Source organism: Callorhinus ursinus, unplaced genomic scaffold, assembly GCF_003265705.2.
Source record: "Callorhinus ursinus isolate GAN/ISIS: 27379988/994484 unplaced genomic scaffold, GSC_fseal_2.0 scaffold1, whole genome shotgun sequence".
Lineage (NCBI taxonomy): Eukaryota > Metazoa > Chordata > Mammalia > Carnivora > Otariidae > Callorhinus > Callorhinus ursinus.
Window position 1 is genome coordinate 56,117,703 of NW_027397063.1, and position 14,117 is coordinate 56,131,819.

The 14,117-nt window shown below is 35.9% G+C and overlaps 1 protein-coding gene across 2 annotated transcripts in view; it reads right to left on the reverse strand.

Annotated features, from left to right (window-relative positions):
• GSK3B (glycogen synthase kinase 3 beta) overlaps nt 1–14,117 on the reverse strand; it is a 205,123-nt gene that overhangs the window by 18,907 nt on the left and 172,099 nt on the right. For both annotated transcript variants that reach the window (XM_025874826.2, XM_025874830.2), the window contains one exon: nt 13,128–13,314. In XM_025874826.2, coding sequence (XP_025730611.1) covers nt 13,128–13,314 — 187 coding nt within the window. The remainder of the gene's footprint in view (nt 1–13,127; nt 13,315–14,117) is intronic.

Below are 14,117 nucleotides of genomic sequence, written 5' to 3' on the forward strand. Positions count from 1 at the left end.
TTTTCCCATATTACTCTGACAATATTTGACTACAGGAATTGAGAATGATAGTGTCATAGAAAAGAGAATAGGACTAATGTCTGTGTGTGTACGTGTATGTATGCACCACTGCACGCATGGACCAGCCTACCCAACTGTTAAAGTTTCGTTGCTTTATTAAAAATAAGAATGCTTTTATTCCATTCTATTTTACTTTTTAACTCAGTAAGATTGTTACTTTGTTAGTTTTTACCTGCATGTGGAAGTTTCTGTCAATTCTGTAGAGTGGCTTTCTTCAAAGAATCAAGTTCTATATATAAGCCTTAAGAAATAATTTAAGATGATATTGGATCTAAGGACGTAGACAGAGAGCAAGGAGTGTGGTGTGAGCTTTTACATACAAGTATCTGGTGTTAGCTTTACGTAATGTGACCGTTCTCCTGGTCTTATGGTGACAACCTGGTTAATTCTTGTTATTCCAGCATTTACCCAGTGACTGTTCATTTTCACTCTAATAAGTGTTGTAATTTGAAGGGATAATTATACAACCATAATAGCTATAGGAAGACATTATTCTCTGAATTAAAGCATACATTCTGACAATTCACAGATATGGCATGGGATAAAAAAAATTAAGAAAGAGTATAATCTTAAAGTAAATTTGCATAACATAAAATTAACCATTTTAAAGTGCATAGTTCAGTGGCATTTCATACATTCACAATGTTGTACAACCATCCACCACCTCTGTCTAGTTTCAAAGCACTGTCATTACTCAAAGGGAAACCTTTCAGCAGTCACTCCCTATTCATCCTTCCCACCAGCCCCTAGCAAGGTAAACAGTGTTTTAATATCATAGTTTAAAATGTTTTCTGGGGGTGCCTGGGTGGCTCAGTCTGTTGAGTGTCCAACTCAGGTCATGATCTCAGGGTTGTGAGACTGAGCCCTGTGTTGGGCTCCACACTCGGCATGAAGTCTGCTCCTCCCATGCTCTCTCAAATAAATAAATAAAAGCTTTAAAAACAAATTAAGAAAATAAAAATGTTTTCTGTTGCAAAGCCCCATTATTGACTTATTCAAATTGGCACCTAAATATCTAAATTTTGTACTAAATGACACCAGATTCTGGTTAAAAAACAAAAACCAACAAGCTGAAATAAATGGGAGCAAAAGCTTAAAACTGAGAGAAGACTATTCATCATCTTTTCCCCTTAAGTGAGAAGATGCAGGGCAGCTCCTCAAATTAACAGGTGGAAGACAGATGGAAAACCACTGTACTACTGATCAGGTTTGAAGAGATGCTGTTTTCTCAAAATCAGCTTTAGTAGTTATATTGGTTCTCACTGAGGAACAGGAAGATTCTAGGTTGTTTTATTTTACATTAGTCAAGGGCGCCTGGGTGGCTCAGTTGGTTAAGCGACTGCCTTCGGCTCAGGTCATGATCCTGGAGTCCAGGGATCGAGTCCCACATCGGGCTTCCTGCTCAGCAGGGAGTCTGCTTCTCCCTCTGACCCTCTTCCTTCTCGTGCTTTCTATCTCTCATTCTCTCTCTCTCTCTCTCTCAAATAAATAAATAAAATCTTAAAAAAAAAAAAAGAAATTGAAAATGGAAGGACAACTGCACAAATAAGCTAGCAAGAAAGGCATTCAACCTATTCAGGATAGGAGCACTTTTAAATTAAAAGATCTCTATGACCAAGTGCCCAACATCTAAAAGAAAATCTAAAAGGGAAAAGATAGCCAGAGATTTTAAGATAAGGCATTTTAATAATCTCTGATAATCTTTAAAATAAACTCAATATTGTCACTTTACTTGTGGCCCATGCTGCCCACTTTCTCCCATTTATTTACTCTCTTTTATTAGATCACCCATCTTTCTATGTATCTGTATGCCCAGTTGAGGGGGCATGGTAGTTTTATGTCACACACACACACACACACACACACAGGGGCAGGGCTTGAAAAAAAGCAACCTCTTTTTTCTTAGGGAGGAGACAGCCATTTCGGTCTTGGATAGGGAGAGAGGGGTAACTAATGAAAGGAAAGAAGGAGAAAAGTGAAGAAAATAAGAGGCAAGAAAAGGAGAAGCTATGGGATCCTGGAGGTTTTGCTGTATCTAAAGACAAAGAGGAGAGTAAGTAAAGTCCATAAAATAACTAAAAGGACTAGATTCTTAACCTAGAGTCAATGAGTAGCTTTTGGGTGGAGGGGAGGGCTTTTGCAAATTTATTTGAATCTAACATTCTAAAAGTTATGGAATTCTAAAACCCCCAACCTCTGTAACTCACTGTCCTCTTCCTTAATTATAGGAATTCTTTGAGATCCACTGCTTTCCATCTATTAGCTTTCCTCTGCTTCAGAGAGGTGGTTGTCGTAACTTTGCCTATATGAAAAGAGGAAGCCTCCTTATACTTTTGCTATAGTCCTGTTCTCTACACTGAAGTCTGTTCCTTTTGTGGGGACAGATTTATGGGCACTTCTATGAGGCTGGCACAAAATGGTTGAAATGATGTTTTGCTCAGGATAATTACTACCCACTCCCAGTCTTCCTGTCTATCCATGACAGTGAGTAATAAGGAAATTGAAACAATGAGTGTGGATACAAACTGCAGGGTGGGCACAAGAATGTAAAAAAGGATGGTATTTTAGAGGACAGGAACAGCAGAGCAAAAGAACCTTACAGGATCAGGGAGAGTGCATGTATTCTTGAAGACAAAGAATAAGGAGTATAAATGAGACTGAAAATAAAAAGCAAGCTAATATTTATGGAATAAATATGTGTGCTAGGCTTGAAAGTAAGGAGATAATTAAGGAAACAATGAGGTCCATAATACTGAAGTGGGGCTAGCTTTGGAGAAGAGGTAGGAAGAACAAGACAGACCATGTTATCGCAGAGACGTGGCTCAAAATAACATGGCAACAGGTTCAGAAGGTTTTAGAAAAGTTAACAATGGTAAAAGTTTCTTTAACCAACTGCAGATGCCATGAAACTGTGCCATCAAAAACCACATAGTAGTTTATCAGGGAATATCAAGAATCTTTTGATAGGGTATCAGTCATTACGTGTTCCATAACCAAACATTTTAATGGACAATTTAAAGAAAAGCCAAATGAATTTAAAAATAGTTATCAATAAAACCAAGATAGGGACACCTGGGTGGCTCAGTCGGTTAAACATCTGCCTTCGGCTCAGGTCATGAGCCCAGGGTCCTGGGATCGAGCCCCGCATTGGGCTCCCTGCTCAGCAGGGAAGCCTGCTTCTCCCTCTCCCACTCCCCCTGCTTGTGTTCCCTCTCTTGCTGTGTCTCTGTCAAATAAAGAAAATCTTTAAATAAATACATACATACATAAAACCAAGACAGATATCAATCAACCAAAAGGCAGACCAAATTCATTTAACTGAATTTTGCTGCACTGTTGTTTATAATGCAAAACGAAAGAAGAAACATTCCCATGAAAAGATAAACTGAATAAATTCACCATACCTGACTACCTGATAAAACAATCTTTTAAAATATTAAAACAAAACATAAATCTAGTTGACAAAACCTTAAGTACTCCTTAAAGTTTCTATTCTTCTAAACAGATGAGTCCCAAATTTAATAATAAGAGGTAGATAAGAAACCTTCCTGGTTTTTTTGGGGGAGGAGAGGAAGCAGTGGGTCAGTGGCTATGTAAGGCATACATATGTTTGTTCAAACTGTGGATAGTGGGAAAGCTGAGAGAAGCAATCAATGTGTTAACTAGAGGGAAGAAATCAATCCCTTTGTTTACCAGATCTTCTCTTAACAGTGATGTAATAAAATACTCAGTCATCAGGTAGAAAGTTATCTTCTTCATTAGCTTTGAAACTGACCCTGCAGATCTCCAGAAAGGAGTCACTAAAAAGAGGCAGACTTACTTTTTCTTCTACAATTAGTTTGAGGTCTTCACATGTGTATCAGGCCTCCTATCTATATATGAAAATTGCCCGTGGCTGTCTATATAAAGTGGTATTTCTCTACGAAAAGGTTTAGACGATTTTCACAATGGTATGCCCATTTGTGTACTTTTTTTTGAGCAATAATTCAAATGCTGGGATGTGCAACTTGATCTCACACATTACTGAATTCTAATGTTGCTTATTTAGATTTTTTTTAAACAACCATATCATAATGGGCTCCTCTCCTCTCCTAACAATTTCAAAGTGCCCAAAAATCCCTGACCAAGTTTCTAAATCCTAAAATTAAACAAATAACTAAATTAATTAGAAGATCAGACAAATAGTAAACAAATAATTACAAGGCTCACTGTTTCTTGGTGATATTAACGATGTTTAATGTGAGGACTACATAATATCCATGATTACTTTGCCTTGGAACTGCCCAAGAGGGAGCATCACAGTTTATACCAGTCACCCAAAAATGTCTGAATGCATTTAGTATACTACATTTATAGAAGTGATATATCTTGAAAGGTATCTAGCAAAATGCTAGTATTTTAAAAGTTCTGGGGATTAAAAAGAATAGACCTTAATAACCTAAAAATCTTACATTCTCAATTCCATTCTTGATGGAGTATAATAAATGTAGCATTACTATGAATTACTTTAGCTAATAACCTTTTGAGGCATCTAAAAATAATACTAATATTTTGATTCCTGGGAAAGTGAGTCTGTGTTTTCTGTATCCATTTTACATATCCCACCCTATCGTGGTGTTTAGCTCCCTCCCTCCTTTCCTCTCCTTTCCTCCCTCCTTCCTTTGTCTTTCTGAAATCAATTCATTTTTATAATCAGCATTTGGGAGCTGAAAGTGTCCTTGAATATTCTTTACTTCAACTTTTTTTAAACTAACACATAGTACACCTTGGCCAACGTCTACAACTAGTTAAAGATTGAGAACTAGACTTTAGGTCTGACTTACCTCCTTTCATATGCAATACTGCGTGTATTTATTGCCTTGGTTATATATCATATACTACCAGTGTTCTGGTCTTCCTGGAAGTGTATCTGTCTAAACCACACAAAGAACTTTAAGATCCTAGTTTTTGATTGTCTGTTCCTATACCATTCCACATTCTTCCCAGTAGTATGGTCAAAGAAACAGAGTGGACAAAATCATCTCAGGGAAAAATGACAATTAATTCTCATAAATAATTAATAATTTAGATCCTAAAATCTTGAATACAGTCAACATTTTTATTATTAGTTCTTTAGCTACCTGAATTAAGAGACTTATCTGCCTCCTTTCAGTGCACTCAAGAATTTTCTCAAGTTCTCCCTGTAGTGTATTTTCATTGGTTTAGCATTTTAATATCTAGAAGAGTACAACTTGCTTATCTAGAAAATTTACTCTTCTAGATTATTTATGAAATATTAAAGAATAATTTTGACATCAACTCCCTTGATAAGTATGAACAACTCTATTTCTTATTTATTTACCAGAATAATCCACTTATTTAAAACCAAATTTCCTCAAGTCCGTTGTTCTATAAAGGCCTTTTATAGTCGTTTTCACTCAAAAGAACACACAATAGGAAACAGGGATAGCCACAAAGAAAGTTTATAGTCCAGTTGTTTTTTTTTAAAAGTAGAGGGGTACTGCAAATTAGAACAGTTTATGAGTTTTACTTTGTGATTTGATTCATATCCTACATATAAATCAAGAGTTTCTATCTTATGTAAATTTATCCTTGCTATTATAAATTATAAGTCTAAACCAAAAAACCCCAACTCTGGGTGTACAGTAATTTGAGAATAATATGGGAAGAATCATCACCTCAGGTCACTGAAATGCTGTAGCTATTTAATTAGTTAATTTTTAAAGATTTATTTATTTTAGAGAGAGAGAATGAGCATGAGTGGGAGGAACAGAGGGAGAGGGAAAGAAAATCTCAAGCAGACTCTACACTTAGCGCAAAGCCTGATGTGGAGCTCAATCTCATGACCCTGAGATCACGACCTGAGCCGAAATCAAGAGTCGGATGCTTAACCTACTGTGCCTCTCAGGCGCCCCTAACTGTGGCCTTTTTAGATGTAGCTGAGGATAGGCAGGCTAAAAGAAAATGCCCAGGACATAGAAAAGCAGATAAGCAGGTGGCTGACCATATTTATGTGTATCACTATTCTATAACAGGAATATTGGTTTAAAATTCATTGCTACAAAGATTATGGAACCTCCTAATGATGATAATGATTTACAGTAATTAAAAAAATTTTTTTAATTCCATACAATGAATTTTATAAATAAGTAATCTACTGCTTTCAAATGAAGAAGTATAACCCTTTGATGAACTGGGATTCTAGAACACTTGCTTTTACTGTTCATCCCCAACTTATTCTCAATTCCATTTTTATCACTTCCCATTCTATAACATATGCCTACACTCCTTTTAAAATCTCTCTGATCCTTTTCCAATTTCTTCTTTTTTTTTTAAAGATTTTATTGATTTATTTAAGAGAGAGAGAGATAGCATAAGCTAGAGGGGAAGAGGGAGAGGGAGAATCTCAAGCAGACTCCATGCTAAGCTCAGAGCCCCAACTCGGGGCTGGATCCCAGGACCCTGAGATCATGATCTGAGCTGAAACCAAGAGTCAGATGCTTAACCGACTGTACCACCCAGGCACCCCTTTTCCCTATTTTTTTGTTCTCTCTATTTTTGTCCTTTTTTCCACTTGCTTTCTGGAACCTCTTTGCTATTTCATCTGCTTTCCTCATGTGCAGGTAGTCTTGCCACTTTACCCCAAGACATCGAGTTTGCATGGTGCTCTCTGGCAGGCCCAAATATCCTATTTTAACTCTCATTTAAGCAGTTCTCCCTTCTTCTGGCCCAGCCAAGAAGCCACCACTCCTCCATATCTCCCCACAAAGCTACCAATCTCTCAGATAACCCAGCTAAGTAGTAAAACAGTAAACTCTTCAAACTAAATCATACTAATGTTTTGATAATCTTTACACACCTTTGCTCAACCCCCAACTCGTCCTATGCCCTCAGGGGAAAATGTTTGCTAAAATAACTTTACTTGGTAAAATTTCATACAAATTAGGTAGAAAATTGGTATTGGGGATGTGTGGTGGGCAGGAGACTGACATTTAAACATACAAAGCAACCTATTTCCCAATATATTCCAGCCTTGGAATAGGCAAGGAATTGGTGAATAAAGAAAATAATGATCCCTGTTGGAATTTCCTGATTCTACCTGCTTCCTGAGGTCTGATTCAGTTATGTTCCATCTTTGAGATACAATGACCAAAGGAAAAGAGGGTGTGCCAAAGGTCTGTCCAGGTTTCCAATGTCTAGATGCAGAGATCATTCAGGGGGTCCCAGAACACTGAAGCCCCAGTGCCAGAAAAATGAGACATCTGATAATCTGACTTACAGACCCAGGAGGTCAAAAGGATCTCCAAGTTTTCTGTCCCGTATCTGTTCATCTCTCTTCCTCCTCTAGCTGATCACAGAAACACTCGTTTTATTTTTTTTTAAAAAGATTTTTAAATTTATCTGACAGAGATACAGTGAGAGAGGGAACTCAAGCAGGGGGAGGGGGAGAGGGAGAAGCAGGCTTCCTGCCAAGCAGGGAGCCTGATGTGGGACTCAATCCCAGGACCCTGGGACCATGACCTGAGCTGAAGGCAGACACTTAACGACTGAGCCACCCAGGGGCCCAGAAATACTTGTTTTAATTATATGAGTATAATACTAATGATCATTTATAGCTAATTACTCATGGCACAGTAATAAACATCAAAGTGCAGTTAGCTTTGTTGTTAAGCTTTACTTTAATATAAACCTGTGTTTTACTCAAGTGGTTTAATCTTCATACCTCTATTCAAAGGGTAGGTTTACCTAATTAAAACAACACTAGGGGCGCCTGGGTGGCTTAGTCAGTTAGGCATCTGCCTTTGGCTCAGGTCATGATCCCAGGGTCCCGGGGTCGAGCCCTACGTCGGGCTCCCTGCTCAGGGGGGGAGCCTGCTTCTCTGTCTCCTCCTGGCTTGTGCTCTCTCATTATCTCTGTCTGTCTCTCTCTCTCTTCAAAAAAAAAGAAAAAAAAAAAAACCCAACACTAACAGCAACTAGAAGGAACATTAGAAATGTCTAATAAATACTGGTTGCATGAATCAATACTGTGTTTACTTAAAAGTGGCATGTGTCACTCAAACATTCATTGAACACCTACTACACGCAGACAAGGATTTATCTTTATTTCATTTGAGGGAATTAGCACAAACTTCATGAAAATTTGTGAGGATGGAGGAGGGTTTTACAGCAGAACTTCACTAACACCCTCCCACCCTTAGTGTTTCCTGTCTCTGGACTCTAGCTATACAACCAATTGGGTGATTGATTCTCCTTTTTTCAAGCTCTTGCATTATCCAGTTTTATTCTGATCATTAATTGCTATTAGATAGTATGTGCTTTGAAGTTGCATCTGCACAAGAGTTACATCTTTGCCTTGGTAAACGAGATCATCATTTGGAACCATTGATCCAAAATTAGAATACAGAGGATCAAATATAACATCAAATAACACTTCTTTCCTGGACAGCTGTGTCCTTATACAGAAACACTGTTCAAGTGTAATACTGATGTAGAAGGAAAGGGAGAAAATACTACTGGTGATTACAGCTCAGTTTCAGAATGGCTGCAAGGATAGGCATTTTAACGCTTAAAAAAGAAGGGCCATATCTCAAAATGATGGTACTTTCAATATAATACATTTAGTTTTATGGAAAATAATTTCAAGGACATAATTACAGAGTTCATTTGAATAGATACAAAGACTCATGTACATCCTTTTCACTGATATGCAGTGAGTCACAGAAATACTTGGGAGCTGTAGAGATTGCATACTACATCTACACACACCACATCCAAATATACACATATTCTTTAAATCCTCAAAGATATATATGTACATCCAGACATACAGAGAACCATAGTTATGTTTGATATTCTGGGCAAATATAACAATTTGAAATGTTAAAATAAGACAATCTTCATACCTTTTTAAAAACTTGTAAATATCACACATGTATAAATAAAGTTTGAGCCAAATTATTTATTCTTCTTCAAATTGAGCCTTTACTTTAAAAGGCATGTGTCAAAGCTGAAGTTAAGAAAAACTTCAGAGACTTTTAAGGACGTTAAAGTTAGTTGAGTCTATTAGTTTACAATATAAAAACTGCCTGTTCACAAAAGTCTTTCCAATATTTTCAAGACCATATTCTAAAATCTAAGCCAATTTATTTTCATGTCTATTTGTTTTATGAGTGTAATTTATTAGAGAACAGGTAAATAGCATTTACCAGGTCGTGATTCATTATATTGCAATAAACTCAGGACAACAATGCACAATGAAAAACCACTTCACACCCACTAGGATGGCTATTAAAAAAAAAGAGAGAGGAAAATAATGTATTGGTGAGGATGTGGAGAAACTGGAACTCTTGTACACTGCTGGTGAGAACGTAAAACATGCAAACCGCCGTGGAAAATAGTTTGGCAGTTCCTCAAAAAGTTAAACATAGAATTACCACATGACTCAGCAATACCTAAAAGAATTAAAAACAAGTATTCAAACAAATACTTGTAAACAAATGGTCCTAGCAGCACTATTCACAATAGCCAAAAGGTATAAACAAACCAAATATCCATCAATAGATGATGGATAAACAAAAATGTGGTATATCCATATACTATGGATTGAATGTCTGTGTCCCCCTAAAATTCATATGCTTAAGCCCTACTCCCCAAAGTAACAGTATTTGAAAATGGGCCCTTAAGAGGTAATAAGGTCATGAGGGTAGAACCGACATGAATAGGATTAAGTGGCCCTATAACAGAAACAAGAGAGGTAATCTCTTTCTACCATATGAGGATACAGTAAGAAAGTAGCCATTTGCAAACCAGGAAGTAGGCCCTCATCAGAGATCAAATCTACTAGCACCTTAATCTTGAACTTCCTAGCCTCCAGAACTCTGATAAATGAATGTTTGTTGTTTAGCCACACGGTCTCTGGTGTTTCGTTATAGCAGCCTTTGATTAAGACATAATACAGAATATTATTCAGCCATAAAAAGGAATAAAATACTAATACACTGCTACAACATGGATGAACCTTGAAAATGTTATGCTAAGTGAAAGAAGCCATACACAAAAGGTCATATAATATATTATTTCATCTATATAAGATATCCAGAATAGGTAAGTCCAGAAGCAGGAAGCACATTGGTGGTTGCCAAGGGTTGGAGGAGTAGTTAATGGGACTGACTGCTTAGTGGGTATGGAGTTTTCTTTAGAATCAGTGAAAATGTTTTGGAACTTGATTTAGGTGGTAGTTGTCACTGTGAATATACTAAATAAAGTAAACTGAATTGTTTACTTTAAAACGGCTCATCTTATGTTATATGGACAGTGAAACAGAATCCTGGATTTTAAATCTGATTAAATATAATGTTTAAGTAATATCTCAATTTTGATCAACACATACAGGTCCATTATAGAGTATGTACCTATGTGTCTGAACATAAGAAGAATTATTCTCCAAAATATATCTATCATAAATATCTTGTTGTGTTTGGGGTTCTATCAAGCTGCTTGACAAAAGGCTTCCTCGATTCATGTATTTCGAGAAACAACGTACTTATCGGAGAAGATATTTAGTGTGAATAAAACCATAATCATATGCTGGTTTGGGAAACTCTAAGTTCACCTGACAGAACTGGTTTAAAAAAAAAAGAGACAAATAAATTTAACATTAACTTAGTATTTTCTGATGCCAAGATTCCACAGTTGCAAGTGCTGCATGTCCTTGTATACAGAGCCTTTTAGAGACCACTTTAAAAAGTAACCCAGCAGATAGTTATATGTAGAGATAATAAATAGCTATCTACAGTACAAAAACAAAATAAAACAACTTATGAAAATGGATACTTATAGAATTTCCAGTAGTGGCCTCATATAGATTCAAAAACTGCTTCATATCAAAAAATTTATGTTAGTTCAAAATGTAGCTCTACTGATGACAAAGACACAGATGTAAAAGCTGCCTGGGTGGCTCAGTTGGTTAAAGCGGCTGCTTTCGGCTCATGTCACGATCCCAGGGTGGTGGGATCAAGCCCCGCATCAGGCTCCATGCTCAGCGCTCCCTCTCCCTCTGCCTGCCGCTCTGCCTACCTGTTCTACCTCTCTGTCAAATAAATAAAATCTTTAAAAAAAAGTATTAATAAAATTGTTTTATGAAACTTGAGAGGTAAAAAAAGTAAAGTTCCTGAATAATTATTGATTTTATATAATGCATAATTTTAAATACATTTGAGTTAACCAAAAGAAACCTTTTTGGGATATTCTTAATGGGAGAGTAGAGTATCACTTTATATTCAAGGATTATCAGTATATGCATTAGAGAAAAGACTGAAAAGAGCTACACTATAAAATCTTACGATTAATTTGAATGCTAAAAGTGATTATTTGGGGACTGTGATTTTAATTTTCTCTATACTTCGTTTGCATTTTCAACATTTTCCTTAATATATATGTACTACTCTTGATTAAAACAAAGCAGTAAAAATTGAAAATAAAACTTATTTTCTTAATGACTCAAAATCATAGAATCTTTGCTCTAGAAGAGTCTAACCTATAGCCAAATTGTAATAATCTTATCTATAACATTTGGTATCATCCAGCTTTTTCCTGATATAAAGATCAGTATTTTGGAAAACAAACAAAAAACTTGTTCCACTGTTAAACAACTGAAAACTTCATTGATTCATCAATTTTATTTAGTCTCTATCTATGCCAGGGGCTGATGTTTATATAATAAACTCAAATATGTACTGTTCTCTAATTTTCTGCTACTACTATTTTCAATTTTATAATCAGGAGAAAGAACACAGGTCTACACCTCTGTTTAGAAGATAATCTATGAGGTATTTTTAGACTGTTCTCAAAAATTCCTTAAGTCTTCACTTTTCCAGGATCCATAGTCAATTCTGTTCCTTTGTATACCCTACCCGCCATTCATTAACATCTTAAAAATGGTGTAGCCAGGACCTAAAACAACATTCCAAATGATTTCTGATCAGCCCTAGTCAGAATTAATGCCAGGATATCTGAACATTCTTCCTTTATGAATGCAGTTTAAGACTATATCAGCACTGCTTGTAGTTACATATTATTGACTGCTTAAGATTATAGTCAATGGAATCATCCAAGTCTATTTTACTAGCAACTCATGTCTTCCAAATCTAATGCTTAAGCAATGCATTTTCCCACTTTCAATTTTTAGAAAAGTTTAAATATGGGAGGAAAATTCATCTTAGGATAAAGGAAATATATCTATTTCCTGGTCACAGAAAGCTCTCCATCTCCCTCCTATATTTTTAAGTTTGACTAAGCTGACTAATGAATCAATCGACTATTTATTGCTTGTTTTATCTCTAGGAAATTGTACACCTTTAATGTTCAGTTTATGAAGAAAATCATAGCATCAAAGGCAGTGTAGTTGATTAAATGAATCACTTAGGGTCTTAATCAGAGAGGAAAGAAAAGTGGACACACAAGTGATTAAGAAATGATGACTCTACCTGGGTCTTTTAGAAACCACCAGTGCACAAACTCTGTTTTTCCTCTCAACATTTTCGCAGCAGCATCAACCCCAGAAGGCAAGAGAATTCTCTATCTACATCCCTTATATAAGTTCTAAGAAAGAGAGTTCTAGAATTCCAGTTTTCCTTCTGTTTATAAGATATCTGACTTTATACAAACATAGCCACCAATTTATTTCCAGGTTTAAAAAATTTGATATAAATCCTTGGGAAGCAAGAAATGCTAACTTCTAAGTTTCAAATACAAATTTGAAAGTTAAATTGTACTTTAGTCTTAATAGTGAAATCTCTATAGCTTCTCATGTGCCAAGATTTATTATAATCTGCCAAAAATGAGAGAAACTACATCTACTGGAAAAATTTTATCTGCCACTATTTTGTTCAAAACCATAAAAGTAGTAGCCTAATAAGTGGTTAGAAAGGATGTTTCCTACCTGTGTAAGTACTTAATATGCCCACTTTTGTCCTACACAGATTTTAACTAAAAGAATGTCACTTCACACACATATGTAGCTTTCTCAGAAATGGTAAAAAACAGAACTAAGTGTTTGGAATTACCTTGAGTGGTGAAGTTGAAGAGTGCAGGTGTGTCTCGCCCATTTGGTAATTTGACATTTGGGTCCCTTAATTCATCAAAAAATGAATGTGCACAAGCTTCCAGTGGTGTCAGTCGGGCAGTTGGTGTATACTCCAGCAGACGGCTACACAGTGCAATTGCTTCCGGTGGAGTCCGGGGTCGGAAGACCTGCAGTACAAAAAAAGGCAAAGAACAATTAATGCTTTATTATAAGAATCATAGCATATTATCCTTTGAGTATGAGTTCATTCCCACCACTTACAACAACATGGTTGCATTTGCAAAAGGAACCTTCTAGAATGAAAAGAGTTAACTGCATATGATTCACCACACTGGGGTGAACAGTTAATTACAAACTATATGAGAAAAGCTCAGAGAAAAAACTAGGGGAAATTAAAAAAAAATCTGCATTTGCTAATCATAAAGCAGTACAATTAAATATGTACACAAAATACAATATGATAGGCACAAGAGGAAGGCTGAGTTCTTGAGGCAAGCACAACTAGAAGAATATTAAAATTTTCTAAAAGTTTTGACTACAGTGGCAGTAAAAAAAAAAAGGTTGCCTCTTGTGTGCGAGAACAATTGTCAGTAATGAACAGCACTACTCAAATTTGGCAATCAATATTTTTTGAAAAAGAAAAGCTATTTACTTTAGGTCTAGAAATGCTAATGATTTGGTATTATCTCTTCAATAAACATTCTATCTTATCTGAAGAAATTCTTGAATACCCAGAATTTGACAAAATGTCTGAAACTGTTTTCTTCAAAGAATAGCTGTTATCATAAAAGCTGTTATCACATGGCCAGATTACCCTCATTTGAATGAATATTCTAGGGTCTTAATTAGGGAGAGAGAAATGTACTTTTCATTAAGTGCATTTCATTAGAAGACATTAACTCATAGAAAAAGTCAGCTGAAGGCTATGTTGAAGCAAAATGCAAATAAATTAGTTTGCTTAAAAGAATAG